This window comes from Oncorhynchus nerka, linkage group LG5, assembly GCF_034236695.1.
Source record: "Oncorhynchus nerka isolate Pitt River linkage group LG5, Oner_Uvic_2.0, whole genome shotgun sequence".
Lineage (NCBI taxonomy): Eukaryota > Metazoa > Chordata > Actinopteri > Salmoniformes > Salmonidae > Oncorhynchus > Oncorhynchus nerka.
Window position 1 is genome coordinate 28,095,873 of NC_088400.1, and position 26,646 is coordinate 28,122,518.

The 26,646-nt window shown below is 44.3% G+C and overlaps 1 protein-coding gene across 1 annotated transcript in view; it reads right to left on the reverse strand.

The window, feature by feature from the left end:
• The window catches only part of LOC115123089 (slit homolog 3 protein-like), a 516,835-nt gene that overhangs the window by 92,823 nt on the left and 397,366 nt on the right, over window positions 1–26,646 (reverse strand). Inside the window, 1 exon segment of the mRNA XM_065018507.1 lies at window positions 5,119–5,282. Coding sequence (XP_064874579.1) covers window positions 5,119–5,282 — 164 coding nt within the window.

A 26,646-nucleotide genomic window follows, 5' to 3' on the forward strand; every position in this document is an offset into this window, starting at 1 on the left:
AAAAATGAAAGGCTGAAATGTCTTGAGTCAATAAGTATTCAACCCCTTTGTAAACATGTGCTTAACCAGTCACATAATAAGTTGCATTGACTCACTCTATGTGCAATAATAGTGTTTAACATGATTTTTGAACGACTACCTCATCTCTATACGCCACACATACATTTATCTGTAAAGTCCCTCAGTCGAGAAGTGATTTTGAAACACAGTTTCAACCATAAAGATCAGTGAGGTTTTCCAATACTTCGAAAGAAGGGCAACTATTGGTAGATGGGGAAAAAAAAAAAAACAGACATTGAATATCCCTTTGAGCATGGTGAAGTTATTAATTACACTTTAGATGGTGTATCAATACACCCAGTCACTACAAAGATACAGGCATCCTCCCTAACTTAGTTGCCGGAGAGGAAGGAAACTGCTCAGTGATTTCACCATGACACCAATGGGGACTAAAAAACAGTTTGTTTAATGGCTGTGAAAGGAGAAAACATGATTTGTCTCCTTTCTGTTTTCTCTCTAACAGGGATTATATCCAACTTTTTTAAGGTACATCGGGAAAAGAAATTCATGACGAAAGGTCAGGCCTTTCGAAACTTCCCAAATGTTGACAAAACAAAATCCGCTAGACACGCTGGGATCTTTTTGTGTTGGTAAAATGTATTATGCGGGAAATGTAGGTGGAAACGATTTTACGTGCAAATATTGATTTAATATCAAAGTAAACTTGGAGTTACGTGATGACATGCTGTGTGGTTTTCCCAGTATGACTCGTTGGGAGAGCATGCAGTTTATTAGGCTACAGATGAAAGAAGTTATGATGAACTTCACAGGGTGGTGAAAGTACAGGGTGATGAACTTCACAGGGTGGTGAAAGTACAGGGTGATGAACTTGATGCTCCTTTCCAGTAAATATAAAAATGTATATGTGTATTTTAACCCAATGATGGTTGAATTGAAGAAGCTTAAGCTTCCTATTAATCATTGTTTTGAAAACCAGGGATGTATTCATTATGGAAACCGTTTACCATTTAAGAACTAAACGGAAGCAAACAGAGCAAAACTAGAGGTAGGTCCCTCCCTGTTTTGTTCCATTTGCTTCAGTTTAAGAAACGTTTTGCAACAGAATCGACGTAATGAATATGTGGACAGCTAGTGAAAAATGTGCTCTTGCAACAGCTGCATAGTGCTGATCCCAGCATATGGAATAAAAGTTTGAGTTCCTCCCTTCTAAACTCCCCTGTGGTATTGTGCTCCATACTGTCAACAACTACTTTCATTTAAGAAGACCAGGAATGTGGCTTTTATTGCTCCATCTAATTCGTACTGATTCCCCAAAAATTCCATGGGCATAACAGACTTGCTCAAACTCGCACACTTTTGATAGACTTAAACAGCTGCTAATGATCAAGATATCAAAGTGTCACAAGCAAAAATGTCAACAATAGGCCTATAGAAAATGCATCATATGGCATACATTTGCAAATAACACATCTCGGTAGTGCTCAAAGCATTCAGTTCCATAAGAGCAGCATTTCCTTTTCAACTCGAAGCGATGAGCCCAATCAGTCCTCCATGACAACACAATCATAAACAACAGTGTAGGCTAATTAGTCCTTTTGGGGTTATGCTCAGGTTAAACAATTTGGCTAATGTATATTTCCAAGTCCTATTTTTAAAGATCGAGGGGTAATTGGAATGATTGAAAATCTGACACTGTTATTTTTGTAGGTTAGGGTTAAGTTTAAAATCAGATTTTATGACTGTGGCTGTGCCAGCTAAACCTTGTGCCTCTTTACAATACTGAAATTACAATACTGAGTTTAAGTATTCCAAAAGTTATGTTACTGATTACAATTTTGGACAGGTACAGTAACTAGTAACTGTAACAGATTACATTTAGAAAGTAACCAACCTAACCCTGACAATACCAACCTAACTGACAGAGTGAAAAGAAGGAAGTCTGTACAGAAAATAAATATTCCAAAACATGCATCCTGTTTACAAGGCATTGAGGTAATACTGCAAAACATGTGGCAACGTAATTAACATTTTGTTCTGAATACAAAGTGTTATGTTTGGGGAAATCCAATACAACACATTACTGAGTACCACTCTCCATATTTGCATAGAGGTGGCTACATCATGTTATAGGTATGCTTGTAATCATTAAGGACTGGGAGCTTTTCAGGATGAAAAATGTATGGAACGGAGCTAAAATCCTAGAGGATTTTGGATCAGTCTGCTTCCCACCAGCCACCGGGAGATGAATTCACCTTTCAGCAGGACTTTAACCTAAATCACAAGGCCAAATCTACACTGGAGTTGCTTCCCAAGAAGACAGTGAATTTTCCGGAGTGTCCAGTTTTCACTTAAATCTGCTTGAAAATCTATAGCAGGACTCGAAAATGGTTGTCTAGCAATGATCAACAACCAATTTGACAGAGCTTGAATATTTTTTTAAAGAATAATGGCCAAATATTTTACAATCCAGGTGTTCAAAGCTCTTAGAGACTAACCCAGAAAGACTCTTAGCTGATATCGCTGCCGAAGGTGATTGTACATGTATTGACTCAGGGGTGTGAATACTTATGTAAATTAGATATCTCTGTATTTCATTTTCAATAAATGTGTACAAATTTCTAAAAACATGTTTTCACATTGTCACTATGGGGTATTGTGTGTGTAGATTGGTGAGAAAAGTCTGTAACACAACAAAATGTTGAATAATTCAAGGGGTATGAATATTTTCTGAAGCCACTGTAGCCGAACAAAAGAAGCTAGTGTAGCTCCTCTAGTGAAACTCTATATCTACTGTATAACTTGGCTGTCTAGGACTTATATAGAATGTACCAAATTATTACAACTCACAAGTGAATTGACTATATGAGAAGATTTTTGGAGCTAATCCCTACAGTCCTTAAGAGTAGAAGTGTTATTTTCCCAAGAGCCCGGTACATTTGACAAGAGGCCCACTGTGTGTGAGAGAGAGAGAGAGAGAGAGAGAGAGAGAGGCAGCTAGTACTGCGCTCGACCAGACAGAAGCCAAAGCGCATTTCCTTTCTGGTGTAATTTTTTACGGCCACAGTTCAGTTCCTTGGGCCTCCATCTCCCTCACTCTGCCTGGGGGAAATGACCGAGTCCCCATAAAACCCACACTGACATGAGATAATGTGGTCGCCCACGGTTACTGTTCCATTGGTCTTCACAGTCCCTACAACCTAGCCCTGGCCCCTGTTCTGTCAGATACAGGAGTTAATAGCTATGTGGGTGGACAGTGTGTGTGTGTCTGTGTCTGTGTCTGTGTGTGTGGGAGAGAGAGTGTGTGTCCCACATGCCGTAGACTACAGGAGGACAGAGTCATGGAGGGGAGGGGGTTGTGTAGACGGTCTTGGGCCTATGCCTAGTAACAGGTGGAAGCAGCAGATTTCGTGGTGCATTTTACACAGCCAGTGGAATTTCATGGGAAGTGGATATGAACGGCTTGTAGATGGACGTAGATGGAGAGGTGTGACAGTAGCTAAGACTGAAATAGAGCAGTGAGTCTAAAAGTCAGAACCAGGGGCCCTGGACACAAAGCTTGCTGTCATAAGACCCTTCACATAGAGCCTGCCCCAGAACCAGGGGCCCTGGACACAAAGCTTGCTGTCATAAGACCCTTCACATAGAGCCTGCCCCAGAACCAGGGGCCCTGGACACAAAGCCTGCTGTCATAAGACCCTTCACATAGAGCCTGCCCAAGAACCAGGGTCCCTGGACACAAAGCCTGCTGTCATAAGACCCTTCACATAGTGCCTGCCCCAGAACCAGGCGCCCTAAACACAACTGTTGTTATAAGACCCTTCACATAGAGCCTGCCCCAGAGCCAGGGTCCCTGGACACAAAGCCTGCTGTCATAAAACCCTTCACATAGCACCTGTCTGGGGCCAAGAAAAATAGGTATTGTTCTAGTGATGGATGGTTAGATAGATGGAGGTGTGGGAGAAACAGGGCCAGGTGTGATGGATGGTTAGATAGATGGAGGTGTGGGAGAAACAGGGCCAGGTGTGATGGCTGGTTAGATAGATGGAGGTGTGGGAGAAACAGGGCCAGGTGTGATGGATGGTTAGATAGATGGAGGTGTGGGAGAAACAGGGCCAGGTGTGATGGATGGTTAGATAGATGGAGGTGTGGGAGAAACAGGGCCAGGTGTGATTGATGGTTAGATAGATGGAGGTGTGGGAGAAACAGGGCCAGGTGTGATGGATGGTTAGATAGATGGAGGTGTGGGAGAAACAGGGCCAGGTGTGATGGATGGTTAGATAGATGGAGGTGTGGGAGAAACAGGGCCAGGTGTGATTGATGGTTAGATAGATGGAGGTGTGGGAGAAACAGGGCCAGGTGTGATGGATGGTTAGATAGATGGAGGTGTGGGAGAAACAGGGCCAGGTGTGATTGATGGTTAGATAGATGGAGGTGTGGGAGAAACAGGGCCAGGTGTGATGGATGGTTAGATAGATGGAGGTGTGGGAGAAACACGGCCAGGTGTGATGGATGGTTAGATAGATGGAGGTGTGGGAGAAACAGGGCCAGGTGTGATGGATGGTTAGATAGATGGAGGTGTGGGAGAAACAGGGCCAGGTGTGATTGATGGTTAGATAGATGGAGGTGTGGGAGAAACAGGGCCAGGTGTGATGGATGGTTAGATAGATGGAGGTGTGGGAGAAACAGGGCCAGGTGTGATGGATGGTTAGATAGGTGGAGGTGTGGGAGAAACAGGGCCAGGTGTGATGGATGGTTAGATAGATGGAGGTGTGGGAGAAACAGGGCCAGGTGTGATGGATGGTTAGATAGATGGAGGTGTGGGAGAAACAGGGCCAGGTGTGATGGATGGTTAGATAGATGGAGGTGTGGGAGAAACAGGGCCAGGTGTGATGGATGGTTAGATAGATGGAGGTGTGGGAGAAACAGGGCCAGGTGTGATGGATGGTTAGATAGATGGAGGTGTGGGAGAAACAGGGCCAGGTGTGATGGATGGTTAGATAGATGGAGGTGTGGGACAAACAGGGCCAGGTGTGTGTGTATGGGGTGTCTGTGTTTTTAGGGGTTGTCTCTGTGGGTGTGGTGTGGTGTGTTTTGTACCGTCGCAGGTGAAATCGGGTTTAGCCACGTCCTGGATGGGGATCTCCTTGAGGAAGGCAGGTTTTTGACAACGAGGGTTCCCACTCACAACCCTGGTCTTCTTCAGCCACAAACCCAGCCAGGCCAGGTGACAGTCACATACATAGGGGTTGGACAGTAGGTTACTGAGGGAGAGAGAGAGATAGAGAGAGAGAGAGAGAGAGAGTGAGTGGGTGGGGTGAAAATGTGTGGGTATCATTTAGGTTCTGGTTTGCATCACTGACAAACTTAACTGACACAATAGCTTACAGCTTGCAGCCTTTGACACGCCACTGAGGGAGCAGCCATCTTACAAGACCACGAATAGATGAGCAGATCACTGAAGAGGATAATAAACACTGAGCTGTCTATATTGACCACTACTCCACCTGGGAAATGTTGGGGAGAAATTATACCAAGCATTGAGCTGCTATTATTGGCATTTAACTTTTCACCCTTAAGCAGCAGTAAGCACGCCAGTAGACACCAGTAAGCAACAGTAGACACCAGTAAGCAACAGTAGACACCAGTAAGCACCAGTAGACACCAGTAAGCAACAGTAGACACCAGTATGCACCATCAGACACCAGTAAGCAACCGTAGACACTAGTAAGCAACAGTAGACACCAGTAAGCAGCAGTATACACCAGTAAGCACCAGTAGACACCAGTAAGTCACCAGTAGACACCAGTAAGTCACCTGTAGACACCAGTAAGCAGCAGTAGACACCAGTAAGTCACCAGTAGACACCAGCAAGCACGAGTAAGTCAGCAGTAGATACCAGTAAGTAATCAGTAGACACCAGTAAGCAGCAGCAGATACCAGTAAGCAGCAGTAGACACCAGTAAGTAATCAGTAGACACCAGTAAGTCACCAGTAGACAACAGTAAGCAGCAGTAGACACCAGTAGACACCAGTAAGCAGCAGCAGACACCAGTAAGCAGCATTATACACCAGTAAGCACCAGTAGACACCAGTAGACACCAGTAAGCAGCAGCAGATACCAGTAAGCAGCAGTAGACACCAGTAAGTAATCAGTAGACACCAGTAAGCAGCAGCAGATACCAGTAAGCAACAGTAGACACCAGTAAGCACCAGTAGACACCAGTAAGCAACAGTAGACACCAGTATGCACCATCAGACACCAGTAAGCAACCGTAGACACTAGTAAGCAACAGTAGACACCAGTAAGCAGCAGTATACACCAGTAAGCACCAGTAGACACCAGTAAGTCACCAGTAGACACCAGTAAGTCACCTGTAGACACCAGTAAGCAGCAGTAGACACCAGTAAGTCACCAGTAGACACCAGCAAGCACGAGTAAGTCAGCAGTAGATACCAGTAAGTAATCAGTAGACACCAGTAAGCAGCAGCAGATACCAGTAAGCAGCAGTAGACACCAGTAAGTAATCAGTAGACACCAGTAAGTCACCAGTAGACAACAGTAAGCAGCAGTAGACACCAGTAGACACCAGTAAGCACCAGTAGACACCAGTAAGCAGCATTATACACCAGTAAGCACCAGTAGACACCAGTAGACACCAGTAGAAACCAGTAAGCAGCAGTAGACACCAGTAAGTAATCAGTAGACACCAGTAAGTAATCAGTAGACACCAGTAAGTAATCAGTAGATACCAGTAAGTAATCAGTAGACACCAGTAAGCAGCAGCAGATACCAGTAAGCAGCAGTAGACACCAGTAAGTAATCAGCAGATACCAGTAAGCAGCAGTAGACACCAGTAAGCAGCAGCAGATACCAGTAAGCAGCAGTAGACACCAGTAAGTAATCAGCAGATACCAGTAAGCAGCAGCAGATACCAGTAAGCAGCAGCAGATACCAGTAAGCAGCAGCAGATACCAGTAAGTAATCAGTAGACACCAGTAAGCAGCAGCAGATACCAGTAAGTAATCAGTAGACACCAGTAAGCAGCAGCAGATACCAGTAAGTAATCAGTAGACACCAGTAAGCAGCAGCAGATACCAGTAAGTAATCAGTAGACACCAGTAAGCAGCAGCAGATACCAGTAAGTAATCAGTAGACACCAGTAAGCAGCAGCAGATACCAGTAAGTAATCAGTAGACACCAGTAAGCAGCAGCAGATACCAGTAAGCAGCAGCAGATACCAGTAAGTAATCAGTAGACACCAGTAAGCAGCAGCAGATACCAGTAAGCAGCAGCAGATACCAGTAAGCAGCAGTAGACACCAGTAAGTAATCAGTAGACACCAGTAAGTCACCAGTAGACAACAGTAAGCAGCAGTAGACACCAGTAGACACCAGTAAGCACCAGTAGACACCAGTAAGCAGCATTATACACCAGTAAGCACCAGTAGACACCAGTAGACACCAGTAGAAACCAGTAAGCAGCAGTAGACACCAGTAAGTCACCAGTAGACACCAGTAAGCACCAATAGACACCAGTTAGCACCAGTAGATGGCAGTAAGCACCAGTAGACACCAGTAAGCAGCAGTAGACACCAGTAAGTCACCAGTAGACACCAGTAGACACCAGCAGACACCAGCAAGCACTAGTAAGTCAGCAGTAGACACCAGTAAGCAGCAGTAGACACCAGTAAGTAGCAGTAGGCACCAGGAAAGGTGTCCGCATGCTTCCAGCCAAAACAGTTCGGAAGAGTTTGTGCATATATTATGATGACATTTTGTGATGTTTTTATTGGTTTTGGTGTTCAGGCACACAACATTTTTTCTTGAGGCAATCCGAAGTCTACGCCCCTTCTTTAGTGATTGGTCAACAGTAGGGATTCTTCAGTAAACGCTTTATTGTTATTCAACGAGATGACTCATTTTCATGCACATTTTTTCCATTGAGAAATACTGCACCAAACATCTTAATCCGGGTGTACACAACATGGTTTTGGCCCCGATTTAGCCTTTCAAGACACGTTTTTGAGATTGGAGACAAAATCCCCATGTCGTTGCGTACTCGGGATGTGCGGCCGTCACCGACAGTAGTTTAATGTGAACCGGTCAGAGACCCAATCTGAGGGTCACCGATCCCGTCTTTGAACAGTTCCAGACGTCCCGATATTTTCAAACATGTTTGATTTTATCGGCACAAAATCTGCAATGCTCTTGTAGTGTGAGATGTGCAACAACAAGTTTTGAGAACGGTGATCAGCAGTAGCCAATGAGAGCTCGCCAGAGAAGAAGCCAGTGAGATGATGTCGTTGTTTCACATCACCCAGAATGTGTAGACTCTCCAACAGGAGCCATGACTACTACTAGTATGCGTTTGTACTTGCCTGTAACCAGTGTCAAATCTTTACATCTCTGAAGTTCACAAGCAGTGTTATTAAATTCTTAAATGTTGGCTAGTTATTTAAACTCTGTACGGCAAGCATGAATGTCTGACTGAACGTTTATGAGGCTGCTTTGAGCCACAGCTCATACCAGTTATGTTAACATTCTAATCACATAATTGTTTTGGCGAGACAGCGTGGTAGTATGGAGAATCCTCACGACCAAGTGAAGAATCTTGTATTATGTGACCCCCAGTATGTGTAAGATCATTTAGTGTGCGCCCACTACGTTGGCAACACAAAAAAAAAATCAGGAAAGACAGTCTTTTAATGTGAGAGGCTCAGTGATGTTAGGATTTTGAAAGTCGTGTAGAGCCCACCCGGCTTTAGTTGGATGTAAAATTGAGCGAATAAGATCTCCTTTGCAAAAATGTCAAAATGAATGACACATCTCTTGAGTTAGGAAGTGTATACTGTCTACGGTGTCTCAAAATGGATAAACACTACTATTGCCACTTTTTTCTCATTTTTCAAATGAAGGTCTTTTAAGGGAGTATGCGAGCACACTCGTTCGGTTCGCCTAGCCGACTTCGGCTAGCAGCCGGCCGAACTGAAGCATGCTGACACCTTAAGCAGCAGTAAGCACCAATAGACATCAGTAGACACCAGTATGCACCAGTAAACACCAGTAGACACCAGTAAGCACCAGTAGACACCAGTAATCAGCAGTTGACACCCTTAAACACCTGTAGACACCAGTAACCAGCTGTAGACACCAGTAACCAGCTGTAGACACCAGTAGCCAGCCGTAGACACCAGTAACCAGAACAATCTGTAGACACCAGTAACCAGCTGTAGACACCAGTAACCAGCTGTAGATACCAGTAACCAGCTGTAGACACCAGTAACCAGCCGTAGACACCAGTAATCAGCTGTTGACACCCGTAACCAGCTGTAGACACCAGTAACCAGCTGTAGACACCAGTAACCAGCTGTTGAACTTAAACACCTGTAGACACCAGTAACCAGCCGTAGACACCAGTAATCAGCTGTTGACACCCGTAACCAGCTGTAGACACCAGTAACCAGCTGTAGACACCAGTAATCAGCTGTAGACACCTGTAACCAGCTGTAGACACCAGTACCCAGCCGTAGACACCAGTAACCAGCCGTAGACACCAGTAATCAGCTGTAGACACCCGTAACCAGCTGTAGACACCAGTAACCAGCCATAGACACCAGTAACCATTCATAGACACCAGTAACCATTCATAGACACCAGTAACCATTCATAGACACCAGTAGCCAGCTGTAGACACCAGTAACCAGCTGTAGACACCAGTAACTAGCCATAGACACCAGTAACCAGCTGTAGACACCAGTAACCAGCTGTAGACACCAGTAACCAGCTGTAGACACCAGTAAGCAGCTGTAGACAGCAGTAAGCAGCAGTAAGCACTGTGCCAGATATTAGGTGTAGAGTTGAATGTGCCTCCAGGAATGACTCAGGGTCCAGATGGGTAGCAGAGAAAAGCAGTTGACTGTGTGTAGCTAGGACTTTAATATGGTGTGTTAGTGACTGGAACATTAAAACAGCCTATAGCTTACAGGGATAGGCTGGAAAGACCTTTCTTGTTTGAGAACGGAGGAGCTGAAAGGAGAGCGATTCCTGTGCTATCACAGCCCACAGTGTGGATTCAATATAGGAGGCTGACCTTAGAATGTACAACCATCCAGACGCCTAAAACGGACTCACGGCAGAGATCTAACGCCATATGCTAAATCTCTTCTCTTCCACGTGTTTGATTTGAATTATTAGTCCTACTGTATCTCACAGTATAATATAATATTTACTACAAGAAGAGAAACAGGGAGAAATGAAAGTCCCTTTACTTTGTAACTTCCAGGCAGGCAGATGCTGTTATAAAACAAAATATCAAGAGCACCACTAAAATGTAGAAAAGTGGTGGAAACATAACTAGCGAGGAAGTAGACAGGATGAACAAATTCATGGAGAAGGCTGGATCGACCATGGGCACCCACCAGGACAATCAAGAGCCATCCTGGATCCTCAAGAAGCTCAGGAGTGTAGAGGCCAACACTAGCCAACCCCTTTACAGTACCTGGAGCATCACAGTGTTATAGTCAACACTAGTCACTCCCTCCACAGTACCTGGAGCATCACAGTGTTATAGTCAACACTAGTCACTCCCTCCACAGTACCTGGAGCATCACAGTGTTATAGTCAACACTAGCCAACCCCTTTACAGTACCTGGAGAATCACAGTGTTATAGTCAACACTAGCCATCCCCTCCACAGTACCTGGAGAATCACAGTGTTATAGTCAACACTAGTCATCCCCTACACAGTACCTGGAGAATCAGAGTGTTATAGTCAACACTTGCCAACCCCTTTACATTACCTGGAGCATCACAGTGTTATAGTCAACACTAGCCATCCCCTCCACAGTACCTGTTTGAATCACAGTGTTATTGTCAACACTAGCCATCCCATCCACAGTACCTGGAGAATCAGTGTTAAAGTCAACACTAGTCATCCCCTCCACAGTACCTGGAGAATCACAGTGTTAAAGTCAACACTAGCCATCCCCTCCACAGTACCTGTTTGAATCACAGTGCTATAGTCAACACTAGAAAACCCCGTTACAGTACCTGGAGAATCACAGTGTTATAGTCAAAACTAGAAAACCCCTCCACATTACCTGGAGAATCACAGTGTTATAGTCAACACTAGTCACTCCCTCCACATTACCTGGAGCATCACAGTGTTATAGTCAACACTAGTCACCCCCTCCACAGTACCTGGGGGAATCAGTGTTATAGTCAACACTAGTCATCCCCTCCACAGTACCTGGAGCATCACAGTGTTATAGTCAACACTAGTCATCCCTCCACAGTCCTGGAGCATCACAGTGTTATAGTCAAGCCACTCCACAGCCTGGAGAATCAGTGTTAAAGTCCACTAGTCATCCCTACATTACCTGGAGAATCACAGTGTTATAGTCAACACTAGCCAACCCCTCCACAGTACCTGGAGAATCACAGTGTTATAGTCAACACTAGCCATCCCCTCCACAGTACCTGGAGAATCACAGTGTTATAGTCAAAACTAGAAAACCCCTCCACATTACCTGGAGAATCACAGTGTTATAGTCAACACTAGTCACTCCCTCCACATTACCTGGAGCATCACAGTGTTATAGTCAACACTAGTCACCCCCTCCACAGTACCTGGGGGAATCAGTGTTATAGTCAACACTAGTCATCCCCTCCACAGTACCTGGAGCATCACAGTGTTATAGTCAACACTAGTCAACCCCTCCACAGTCCTGGAGCATCACAGTGTTATAGTCAACACTAGCCAACCCCTTTACATTACCTGGAGCATCACAGTGTTATAGTCAACACTAGCCAACCCCTCCACAGTACCTGGAGAATCACAGTGTTATAGTCAACACTAGCCATCCCCTCCACAGTACCTGGAGAATCACAGTGTTATAGTCAACACTAGCCATCCCCTCCACAGTACCTGGAGAATCACAGTGTTATAGTCAACACTAGCCATCCCCTCCACAGTACCTGTTTGAATCACAGTGTTATTGTCAACACTAGCCATCCCATCCACAGTACCTGGAGAATCAGTGTTATAGTCAACACTAGAAAACCCCTTTACAGTACCTGGAGAATCACAGTGTTATAGTCAACACTAGCCATCCCCTCCACAGCATCTGGAGCATCACAGTGTTATAGTCAACACTAGCCAACCCCTTTATATTACCTGGAGCATCACAGTGTTATAGTCAACACTAGTTATCCCCTCCACAGTACCTGGAGCATCACAGTGTTATAGTCAACACTAGCCATTCCCTCCACAGTACCTGGAGCATCACAGTGTTATAGTCAACACTAGTCAGTCCCTCCACAGTACCTGGAGCATCACAGTGTTATATTCAACACTAGCCATCCCCTCCACAGTACCTGGAGTATCACAGTGTTAAAGTCAACACTAGTCATCCCCTCCACAGTACCTGGAGAATCACAGTGTTATTGTCAACACTAGCCATCCCATCCACAGTACCTGGAGAATAACAGTGTTATAGTCAACACTAGTCATCCCCTCCACAGTACCTGGAGAATCACAGTGTTATAGTCAACACTAGCCATCCCATCCACAGTACCTGGAGAATAACAGTGTTATAGTCAACACTAGTCATCCCCTCCACAGTACCTGGAGAATCACAGTGTTATAGTCAACACTAGTCATCTCCCCAACATTACCTGGAGAATCACAGTGTTATAGTCAACACTAGTCATCCCCTCCACAGTACCTGGGGGAATCAGAGTGTTATAGTCAACACTTGCCAACCCCTCCACAGTACCTGGAGCATCACAGTGTTATAGTCAACACTAGTCATCCCCTCCACAGTACCTGGAGAATCACAGTGTTATAGTCAACACTAGCCATCCCCTCCACAGTACCTGTTTGAATCACAGTGTTATTGTCAACACTAGCCATCCCATCCACAGTACCTGGAGAATCACAGTGTTAAAGTCAACACTAGCCATCCCCTCCACATTACCTGGAGAATCAGTGTTAAAATCAACACTAGTCATCCCCTCCACAGTACCTGGAGAATCACAGTGTTAAAGTCAACACTAGCCATCCCCTCCACAGTACCTGTTTGAATCACAGTGCTATAGTCAACACTAGAAAACCCCTTTACAGTACCTGGAGAATCACAGTGTTATAGTCAACACTAGCCATCCCCTCCACAGTACCTGTTTGAATCACAGTGTTATTGTCAACACTAGCCATCCCATCCACAGTACCTGGAGAATCAGTGTTATAGTCAACACTAGAAAACCCCTTTACAGTACCTGGAGAATCACAGTGTTATAGTCAACACTAGCCATCCCCTCCACAGCACCTGGAGCATCACAGTGTTATAGTCAACACTAGCCAACCCCTTTACATTACCTGGAGCATCACAGTGTTATAGTCAACACTAGTTATCCCCTCCACAGTACCTGGAGCATCACAGTGTTATAGTCAACACTAGCCATTCCCTCCACAGTACCTGGAGCATCACAGTGTTATAGTCAACACTAGCCATCCCCTCCACAGTACCTGTTTGAATCACAGTGTTATTGTCAACACTAGCCATCCCATCCACAGTACCTGGAGAATCACAGTGTTAAAGTCAACACTAGCCATCCCCTCCACAGTACCTGTTTGAATCACAGTGCTATAGTCAACACTAGAAAACCCATTTACAGTACCTGGAGAATCACAGTGTTATAGTCAACACTAGCCATCCCCTCCATAGTACCTGTTTGAATCACAGTGTTATTGTCAACACTAGCCATCCCCTCCACAGCACCTGGAGCATCACAGTGTTATAGTCAACACTAGCCAACCCCTTTACATTACCTGGAGCATCACAGTGTTATAGTCAACACTAGTTATCCCCTCCACAGTACCTGGAGCATCACAGTGTTATAGTCAATACTAGCCATTCCCTCCACAGTACCTGGAGCATCACAGTGTTATAGTCAACACTAGTCAGTCCCTCCACAGTACCTGGAGCATCACAGTGTTATATTCAACACTAGCCATCCCCTCCACAGTACCTGGGGGAATCAGTGTTAAAGGCAACACTAGTCATCCCCTCCACAGTACCTGGAGAATCACAGTGTTATTGTCAACACTAGCCATCCCATCCACAGTACCTGGAGAATAACAGTGTTATAGTCAACACTAGTCATCCCCTCCACAGTACCTGGAGAATAACAGTGTTATAGTCAACACTAGTCATCCCCTCCACAGTACCTGTTTGAATCACAGTGTTATTGTCAACACTAGCCATCCCATCCACAGTACCTGGAGCATCACAGTGTTATAGTCAACACTAGCCAACCCCTTTACAGTACCTGGAACATCACAGTGTTATAGTCAATACTAGTCATCTCCTCCACATTACCTGGAGAATCACAGTGTTATAGTCAACACTAGTCATCTCCTCCACATTACCTGGAGCATCACAGTGTTATAGTCAACACTAGCCAACCCCTTTACATTACCTGGAGCATCACAGTGTTATAGTCAACACTAGCCATCCCATCCACAGTACCTGGAGAATCAGTGTTAAAATCAACACTAGTCATCCCCTCCACAGTACCTGGAGAATCACAGTGTTAAAGTCAACACTAGCCATCCCCTCCACAGTACCTGTTTGAATCACAGTGCTATAGTCAACACTAGAAAACCCCTTTACAGTACCTGGAGAATCACAGTGTTATAGTCAACACTAGCCATCCCCTCCACAGTACCTGTTTGAATCACAGTGTTATTGTCAACACTAGCCATCCCATCCACAGTACCTGGAGAATCAGTGTTATAGTCAACACTAGAAAACCCCTTTACAGTACCTGGAGAATCACAGTGTTATAGTCAACACTAGTCAACCCCTCCACAGTACCTGGAGCATCACAGTGTTATAGTCAACACTAGTTATCCCCTCCACAGTACCTGGAGCATCACAGTGTTATAGTCAACACTAGCCATTCCCTCCACAGTACCTGGAGCATCACAGTGTTATAGTCAACACTAGTCATTCCCTCCACAGTACCTGGAGCATCACAGTGTTATATTCAACACTAGCCATCCCCTCCACAGTACCTGGAGAATCACAGTGTTATAGTCAACACTAGTCATCCCCTCCACAGTACCTGGAGCATCACAGTGTTATAGTCAACACTAGTCATCCCCTCCACAGTACCTGGAGAATCACAGTGTTATAGTCAACACGAGCCATCCCCTCCACAGTACCTGTTTGAATCACAGTGTTATTGTCAACACTAGCCATCCCATCCACAGTACCTGGAGAATCAGTGTTATAGTCAACACTAGAAAACCCCTTTACAGTACCTGGAGAATCACAGTGTTATAGTCAACACTAGTCAACCCCTCCACAGTACCTGTTTGAATCACAGTGTTATTGTCAACACTAGCCATCCCATCCACAGTACCTGGAGAATCACAGTGTTAAAGTCAACACTAGCCATCCCCTCCACAGTACCTGTTTGAATCACAGTGCTATAGTCAACACTAGAAAACCCATTTACAGTACCTGGAGAATCACAGTGTTATAGTCAACACTAGCCATCCCCTCCATAGTACCTGTTTGAATCACAGTGTTATTGTCAACACTAGCCATCCCCTCCACAGCACCTGGAGCATCACAGTGTTATAGTCAACACTAGCCAACCCCTTTACATTACCTGGAGCACCACAGTGTTATAGTCAACACTAGCCATCCCATCCACAGTACCTGGAGAATCAGTGTTAAAATCAACACTAGTCATCCCCTCCACAGTACCTGGAGAATCACAGTGTTAAAGTCAACACTAGCCATCCCCTCCACAGTACCTGTTTGAATCACAGTGTTATTGTCAACACTAGCCATCCCATCCACAGTACCTGGAGCATCACAGTGTTATAGTCAACACTAGCCAACCCCTTTACAGTACCTGGAACATCACAGTGTTATAGTCAATACTAGTCATCTCCTCCACATTACCTGGAGAATCACAGTGTTATAGTCAACACTAGTCATCTCCTCCACATTACCTGGAGCATCACAGTGTTATAGTCAACACTAGCCAACCCCTTTACATTACCTGGAGCATCACAGTGTTATAGTCAACACTAGCCATCCCATCCACAGTACCTGGAGAATCAGTGTTAAAATCAACACTAGTCATCCCCTCCACAGTACCTGGAGAATCACAGTGTTAAAGTCAACACTAGCCATCCCCTCCACAGTACCTGTTTGAATCACAGTGCTATAGTCAACACTAGAAAACCCCTTTACAGTACCTGGAGAATCACAGTGTTATAGTCAACACTAGCCATCCCCTCCACAGTACCTGTTTGAATCACAGTGTTATTGTCAACACTAGCCATCCCATCCACAGTACCTGGAGAATCAGTGTTATAGTCAACACTAGAAAACCCCTTTACAGTACCTGGAGAATCACAGTGTTATAGTCAACACTAGCCATCGCCTCCACAGCACCTGGAGCATCACAGTGTTATAGTCAAGACTAGCCAACCCCTTTACATTACCTGGAGCATCACAGTGTTATAGTCAACACTAGTTATCCCCTCCACAGTACCTGGAGCATCACAGTGTTATAGTCAACACTAGCCATTCCCTCCACAGTACCTGGAGCATCACAGTGTTATAGTCAACACTAGTCATTCCCTCCACAGTACCTGGAGCATCACAGTGTTATATTCACTAGCCATCCCCTCCACAGTACCTGGGAATCAGTGTTATTCAACACTAGTCATCCCCTCCACAGTACCTGGAGAATCACAGTGTTATTGTCAACACTAGCCATCCCATCCACAGTACCTGGAGAATAACAGTGTTATAGTCAACACTAGTCATCCCCTCCACAGTACCTGGAGAATCACAGTGTTATTGTCAACACTAGCCATCCCATCCACAGTACCTGGAGCAAAGCAGTGTTATAGTCAACACTAGCCATCCCCTCCACAGTACCTGGAGAATCACAGTGTTATAGTCAACACTAGTCACTCCCTCCACATTACCTGGAGCATCACAATAGTCAGTAGTACCTGGAGCATCACAGTGTTATAGTCAACACTAGCCATCCCCTCCACAGTACCTGGAGAATCACAGTGTTATAGTCAACACTAGTCACTCCCTCCACATTACCTGGAGCATCACAGTGTTATAGTCAACACTAGTCACTCCCTCCACAGTACCTGGAGCATCACAGTGTTATAGTCAACACTAGTCACCCCTCCACAGTACCTGGAGAATCACAGTGTTATAGTCAACACTAGTCACTCCCTCCACATTACCTGGAGCATCACAGTTACCTGGAGCATCACAGTGTTATAGTCAACACTAGTCATCCCCTCCCTACCTGGAGAATCACAGTGTTATAGTCAACACTAGCCATCCCCTCCACATTACCTGGAGAATCACAGTGTTATAGTCAACACTAGTCACTACCCTCACCACAGTACCTGGAGAATCAGTACCTGGAGAATCACAGTGTTATAGTCAACACTAGTCACTCCCTCCACAGTACCTGGAGCATCACAGTGTTATAGTCAACACTAGTCACTCCCTCCACAGTACCTGGAGCATCACAGTGTTATAGTCAACACTAGTCACTCCCTCCACAGTACCTGGAGAATCACAGTGTTATAGTCAACACTAGCCATTATCCCCATCACAGTGTTATAGTCCACAGTACTCCCTGGAGCATCACAGTGTTATAGTCAACACTAGTCACTCCCTCCACATTACCTGGAGAATCACAGTGTTATAGTCAACACTAGCCATCCCCTCCACATTACCTGGAGAATCACAGTGTTATAGTCAACACTAGTCAACCCCTCCACATTACCTGGAGCATCACAGTGTTATAGTCAACACTAGCCAACCCCTTTACATTACCTGGAGAATCACAGTGTTATAGTCAACACTAGCCATCCCCTCCACAGTACCTGGAGAATCAGTGTTAAAATCAACACTAGTCATCCCCTCCACAGTACCTGGAGAATCACAGTGTTAAAGTCAACACTAGCCATCCCCTCCACAGTACCTGTTTGAATCACAGTGCTATAGTCAACACTAGAAAACCCCTTTACAGTACCTGGAGAATCACAGTGTTATAGTCAACACTAGCCATCCCCTCCACAGTACCTGTTTGAATCACAGTGTTATTGTCAACACTAGCCATCCCATCCACAGTACCTGGAGAATCAGTGTTATAGTCAACACTAGAAAACCCCTTTACAGTACCTGGAGAATCACAGTGTTATAGTCAACACTAGCCATCCCCTCCACAGCACCTGGAGCATCACAGTGTTAAAGTCAACGCTAGCCAACCCCTTTACATTACCTGGAGCATCACAGTGTTATAGTCAACACGAGCCATCCCCTCCACAGTACCTGGAGCATCACAGTGTTATAGTCAACACTAGTTATCCCCTCCACAGTACCTGGAGCATCACAGTGTTATAGTCAACACTAGCCATTCCCTCCACAGTACCTGGAGCATCACAGTGTTATAGTCAACACTAGTCATTCCCTCCACAGTACCTGGAGCATCACAGTGTTATATTCAACACTAGCCATCCCCTCCACAGTACCTGGGGGAATCAGTGTTAAAGTCAACACTAGTCACCCCCTCCACAGAACCTGGAGCACCACAGTGTTATAGTCAACACTAGAAAACCCCTTTACAGTACCTGGAGAATCACAGTGTTATAGTCAACACTAGTCATCCCCTCCACAGTACCTGGAGCATCACAGTGTTATAGTCAACACTAGTCATCCCCTCCACAGTACCTGGAGAATCACAGTGTTATAGTCAACACGAGCCATCCCCTCCACAGTACCTGTTTGAATCACAGTGTTATTGTCAACACTAGCCATCCCATCCACAGTACCTGGAGAATCAGTGTTATAGTCAACACTAGAAAACCCCTTTACAGTACCTGGAGAATCACAGTGTTATAGTCAACACTAGTCAACCCCTCCACAGTACCTGTTTGAATCACAGTGTTATTGTCAACACTAGCCATCCCATCCACAGTACCTGGAGAATCACAGTGTTAAAGTCAACACTAGCCATCCCCTCCACAGTACCTGTTTGAATCACAGTGCTATAGTCAACACTAGAAAACCCATTTACAGTACCTGGAGAATCACAGTGTTATAGTCAACACTAGCCATCCCCTCCATAGTACCTGTTTGAATCACAGTGTTATAGTCAACACTAGTCATCCCCTCCACAGCACCTGGAGCATCACAGTGTTATAGTCAACACTAGCCAACCCCTTTACATTACCTGGAGCATCACAGTGTTATAGTCAACACTAGTTATCCCCTCCACAGTACCTGGAGCATCACAGTGTTATAGTCAACACTAGCCATTCCCTCCACAGTACCTGGAGCATCACAGTGTTATAGTCAACACTTGCCAACCCCTCCACAGTACCTGGAGCATCACAGTGTTATAGTCAACACTAGCCATTCCCTCCACAGTACCTGGAGCATCACAGTGTTATAGTCAACACTAGCCATCCCCTCCACAGCACCTGGAGCATCACAGTGTTATAGTCAACACTAGCCAACCCCTTTACATTACCTGGAGCATCACAGTGTTATAGTCAACACTAGCCATTCCCTCCACAGTACCTGGAGCATCACAGTGTTATAGTCAACACTAGCCATTCCCTCCACAGTACCTGGAGCATCACAGTGTTATATTCAACACTAGCCATCCCCTCCACAGTACCTGGGGGAATCAGTGTTAAAGTCAACACTAGTCATCCCCTCCACAGAACCTGGAGCATCACAGTGTTATAGTCAACAATAGAAAACCCCTTTACAGTACCTGGAGAATCACAGTGTTATAGTCAACACTAGTCATCCCCTCCACAGTACCTGGAGAATCACAGTGTTATAGTCAACACGAGCCATCCCCTCCACAGTACCTGTTTGAATCACAGTGTTATAGTCAACACTAGTCATCCCCTCCACAGTGCCTGGAGTTATATCACAGTGTACCTTAGTGTTAGTCAACACTAGTCACCCCTCCACAGTACCTGGAGAATCACAGTGTTATAGTCAACACGAGCCATCCCCTCCACAGTACCTGTTTGAGCATCACAGTGTTATAGTCAACACTAGTCATCCCCTCCACAGTGCCTGGAGCATCACAGTGTTATAGTCAACACTAGTCACCCCCTCCACAGTACCTGGAGCATCACAGTGTTATAGTCAACACTAGTCATCCCCTCCACAGTGCCTGGAGCATCACAGTGTTATAGTCAACACTAGTCACCCCCTCCACAGTACCTGGAGCATCACAGTGTTATAGTCAACACTAGTACCAGCATCACTAGTCAGCCCCCTCCACAGTACCTGGAGCATCACAGTGTTATAGTCAACACTAGTCATACCCCTCCACAGTACCTGGAGCATCACAGTGTTATAGTCAACACTAGTCACCCCCTCCACAGTACCTGGAGCATCACAGTGTTATAGTCAACACTAGTCATCCCCTCCACAGTACCTGGAGCATCACAGTGTTATAGTCAACACTAGTCATCCCCTCCACAGTACCTGGAGCATCACAGTGTTATAGTCAACACTAGTCACCCCCTCCACAGTACCTGGAGCATCACAGTGTTATAGTCAACACTAGTCATGCCCCCTCCACAGTACCTGGAGCATCACAGTGTTATAGTCAACACTAGTCAGTGCCCCTCCACAGTCACCTGGAGCATCACAGTGTTATAGTCAACACTAGTCACCCCCTCCACAGTACCTGGAGCATCACAGTGTTATAGTCAACACTAGTCATCCCCTCCACAGTGCCTGCCTGGATTATCAAAGTGTCATCCCCTCCACAGTACCTGGAGCATCACAGTGTTATAGTCAACACTAGTCATCCCCTCCACAGTACCTGGAGCATCACAGTGTTATAGTCAACACTAGTCATCCCCTCCACAGTACCTGGAGCATCACAGTGTTATAGTCAACACTAGTCATCCCCTCCACAGTACCTGGAGCATCACAGTGTTATAGTCAACACTAGTCACCCCCTCCACAGTACCTGGAGCATCACAGTGTTATAGTCAACACTAGTCATCCCCTCCACAGTACCTGGAGCATCACAGTGTTATAGTCAACACTAGTCATCCCCTCCACAGTACCTGGAGCATCACAGTGTTATAGTCAACACTAGTCATCCCCTCCACAGTACCTGGAGCATCACATTTACATTTATATTCAACACTAGTCACCCCCTCCACAGTACCTGGAGCATCACAGTGTTATAGTCAACACTAGTCAACCCCTCCACAGTACCTGGAGCATCACAGTGTTATAGTCAACACTAGTCATCCCCTCCACAGTGCCTGCCTGGATTATCACAGTGTTATCACCGACACTAGCCATCCCCTCCACAGTACCTGGAGAATCACAGTGTTATAGTCAACACTAGTCATCCCTTCCACAGTACCTTGAGAATCACAGTGTTATAGTCAACACTAGTCATCCCTTCCACAGTACCTGGAGCATCACAGTGTTAAAGTCAACACTAGTCACCCCCTCCACAGTACCTGGGGGAATCAGTGTTATAGTCAACACTAGTCATCCCCTCCACAGTACCTGGAGTATCACAGTGTTATAGTCAACACTAGTCACCCCCTCCACAGTACCTGGAGTATCACAGTGTTATAGTCAACACTAGTCATCCCCTCCACAGTACCTGTTTGAATCACAGTGCTATAGTCAACACTAGAAAACCCCTTTACAGTACCTGGAGAATCACAGTGTTATAGTCAACACTAGTCATCCCCTCCACAGTACCTGGAGCATCACAGTGTTATAGTCAACACTAGCCATCCCCTCCACAGTACCTGGAGAATCACAGTGTTATAGTCAACACTAGTCATCCCCTCCACAGTGCCTGCCTGGATTATCACAGTGTTATCACCGACACTAGCCATCCCCTCCACAGTACCTGGAGAATCACAGTGTTATAGTCAACACTAGTCATCCCTTCCACAGTACCTGGAGCATCACAGTGTTAAAGTCAACACTAGTCACCCCCTCCACAGTACCTGGAGTATCACAGTGTTATAGTCAACACTAGTCATCCCCTCCACAGTACCTGGAGAATCACAGTGTTATAGTCAACACTAATCATCCCCTCCACAGTGCCTGCCTGGATTATCACAGTGTTATCACCGACACTAGCCATCCCCTCCACAGTACCTGGAGAATCACAGTGTTATAGTCAACACTAGTCATCCCTTCCACAGTACCTTGAGAATCACAGTGTTATAGTCAACACTAGTCATCCCTTCCACAGTACCTGGAGCATCACAGTGTTAAAGTCAACACTAGTCACCCCCTCCACAGTACCTGGAGTATCACAGTGTTATAGTCAACACTAGTCATCCCCTCCACAGTACCTGGAGAATCACAGTGCTATAGTCAACACTAGAAAACCCCTTTACAGTACCTGGAGAATCACAGTGTTATAGTCAACACTAGTCATCCCCTCCACAGTACCTGGAGCATCACAGTGTTATAGTCAACACTAGTCATCCCCTCCACAGTGCCTGCCTGGATTATCACAGTGTTATCACCGACACTAGCCATCCCCTCCACAGTACCTGGAGAATCACAGTGTTATAGTCAACACTAGTCATCCCTTCCACAGTACCTGGAGCATAACAGTGTTAAAGTCAACACTAGTCACCCCCTCCACAGTACCTGGAGTATCACAGTGTTATAGTCAACACTAATCATCCCCTCCACAGTACCTGGAGAATCACAGTGTTAAAGTCAACACTAGTCACCCCCTCCACAGTACCTGGAGCATCACAGTGTTATAGTCAACACTAATCATTCCCTCCACAGTACCTGGGGAATCACAGTGTTAATTTAAATTAACAGGTGTGCCTTGTTAAAAGTTCATTTGTGGAATTTCTTTCCTTCTTAATGCATTTTGAGACAATCAGTTTTGTTGTGACAAGGTAGAGGTGGTTTACTGTTGTCGTGTCTTTGGCTATGCCGAATTAAGTGATATGACATGCTATTCTATAAAATAATTTATTCGTAATTAATATTACCGGATTGAGCTAATCATGTAAATGTAATTAACTAGAGTCGGGGCACCACGAAAGAATATTTATAGAGGTGTTATCTTCCGAATAAACTCTTAAAGACCTAGTAATATTTTACATAAATAGCAGTCAATATTAATCGTCATCTTAATTCAGTCTCATCTGAAAGTTGTACATTCTTGGTTATCTGCACGAACCCTGGCTAACAAGTTGAATCAGCAATACAAAATTGGGTTTAATTATTTATTTACTAAATATCTAACTAATCACACAGAATTACACATACACATAATTAAATCATAACTTGATTACAAATTACGTCATAAAGGAAAATATCCCTAGAAGGCGGAACAGGTATGACAGCTTGCTACACAAAAGAAAAGGGCTGGGTTTGAGTGAAAGAGCGGGAAGACTGAGGAACAAAGGGCGAAGCTGTGATATCGTAAATACAGTATCTTCTGCATTCTAAATTACCACCCATTTGGAAAAGGAAAATGCAATAAATATTTACTCTGAGCTGCGCTTCGGTAGGTTGGTGGTAGATGGAAGGCCGTGTTGCCCAACCGAGTCCTTTGTCCTTTGAAGAATGTCTCAGGTGGTCAATTGGATACGTTGTAGTAACCTCGTTGTGTGGTAGATGGGATACTCTGTCTGTTCCTTCCTAACCTGCATTTGCAGCTGCTGTTGCTAACTCAACGGCTAGAAGGTATCACTTCTGTAGTGAATAAGATTCAAAGTTCATACCATTCGCAACCAAAGCTCACACTGATGTTGGCTTCGTTCTGTAGTTATTATCTGAACCATTCTGACATCGGAACATCGTCCTCACATCCTCAGAACAGGAGGTTATATTGTTATCTAGGCTTTATATAGGTTGGGAGAGGAGGGCATGTTTGAAAAGTTTTATAGCCCATGTCCCTTCACAGGGGCGGGCCACTGATTGAGCAGAGCCCTAACCTTATTAAAACCCAATTCTCACATTTTAGAAGCTAAAATCATATTTCATCCCATCACAAATAATTTCATATTCAAACATTTAAATTGAACAACAATTCCATGTGAATCCGATAACTCTGATATGTGGACTTTCCACTGTAGAGTTTATGTCATCTTATCATTGATGAGAATGTCTCAGATGACAACCGAACTGACATCATATTCATTAAGTACCACCACATATGTTCAATTGGTGGGATTACCAGAATATAGTTAATTTCCCCCCACCTTCTGATGTTCCCAGAATCTCTATGTTAACCAAGGTGTTTGCAAATGTAACAGCAGTAGGGTAGAGAGAGGAAAAAGGGGGGAAGAGGTATTTATGACTGTTATAAACCAAACCCCAGGCCAACGTCATGACACTGTAAATTAGTTTATTTCACTTCTGTTTATTATCCATTTCACTTGCTTTGGCAATGTAAACATATGTTTCCCATGCCAATAAAGCCCATAAAATGGAATTGAAATTGAAACTGAATTGAGAGAGCGAGAGAGAGAAAGAGCAAGAAGTCGCTCTGGCCCATCGTGACTGACTGTTTCTCTGATACACTTGTACACTGGGATCACAGCTGGGCCCAGTGCTGTGCTGCCTGGCCAGGTCCGCTCTACGCGGTGCAGGTTCACAAACCAGACGGTATTTTTAGTCAGGCCGCGCTGGAGCGGATCCGTCAGTGTCAGCCGCAGGGTAATTAGAAAGCTGGCAGACCACAGCACTACTTTTACTCTCCTAGAGAGAAGCGAGAGTCAGGGAGGGAGGGAGGGAGGGAAAGAGAGCTGATAGACATAGAGCATAAGGCAGTAGAAGTGGAAGGAGAAGGGAGGAGACTAGTGACCCAAGATAAACATGATTCCATGTTATATATGAGGGGACAGTTAGATAAACATGATTCAATGTTATATATGAGGGGATAGTTAGATAAACATGATTCCATGTTATATATGAGGGGATAGTTAGATAAACATGATTCCATGTTATATATGAGGGGACAGTTAGATAAACATGATTCCATGTTATATATGAGGGGATAGTTAGATAAACATGATTCCATGTTATATATGAGGGGACAGTTAGATAAACATGATTCCATGTTATATATGAGGGGACAGTTAGATAAACATGATTCCATGTTATATATGAGGGGACAGTTAGATAAACATGATTCCATGTTATATATGAGGGGATAGTTAGATAAACATGATTCCATGTTATATATGAGGGGACAGTTAGATAAACATGATTCCATGTTATATATGAGGGGACAGTTAGATAAACATGATTCCATGTTATATATGAGGGGACAGTTAGATAAACATGATTCCATGTTATATATGAGGGGACAGTTAGATAAACATGATTCCATGTTATATATGAGGGGACAGTTAGATAAACATGATTCCATGTTATATATGAGGGGACAGTTAGATAAACATGATTCCATGTTATATATGAGGGGACAGTTAGATAAACATGATTCCATGTTATATATGAGGGGACAGTTAGATAAACATGATTCCATGTTATATATGAGGGGACAGTTAGATAAACATGATTCCATGTTATATATGAGGGGATAGTTAGATAAACATGATTCCATGTTATATATGAGGGGACAGTTAGATAAACATGATTCCATGTTATATATGAGGGGACAGTTAGATAAACATGATTCCATGTTATATATGAGGGGACAGTTAGATAAACATGATTCCATGTTATATATGAGGGGACAGTTAGATAAACATGATTGATTCCAGGTTATATATGAGGGGACAGTTAGATAAACATGATTCCATGTTATATATGAGGGGATAGTTAGATAAACATGATTCCATGTTATATATGAGGGGACAGTTAGATAAACATGATTCCATGTTATATATGAGGGGACAGTTAGATAAACATGATTCCATGTTATATATGAGGGGACAGTTAGATAAACATGATTCCATGTTATATATGAGGGGACAGTTAGATAAACATGATTCCATGTTATATATGAGGGGACAGTTAGATAAACATGATTCCATACAGGTTATATATGAGGGGACAGTTAGATAAACATGATTCCATGTTATATATGAGGGGACAGTTAGATAAACATGATTCCATGTTATATATGAGGGGACAGTTAGATAAACATGATTCCATGTTATATATGAGGGGACAGTTAGATAAACATGATTCCATGTTATATATGAGGGGACAGTTAGATAAACATGATTCCATGTACAGGTTATATATGAGGGGACAGTTAGATAAACATGATTCCATGTTATATATGAGGGGACAGTTAGATAAACATGATTCCATGTTATATATGAGGGGACAGTTAGATAAACATGATTCCATGTTATATATGAGGGGACATGATTAGATAAACATGATTCCATGTTATATATGAGGGGACAGTTAGATAAACATGATTCCATGTTATATATGAGGGGACAGTTAGATAAACATGATTCCATGTTATATATGAGGGGACAGTTAGATAAACATGATTCCATGTTATATATGAGGGGACAGTTAGATAAACA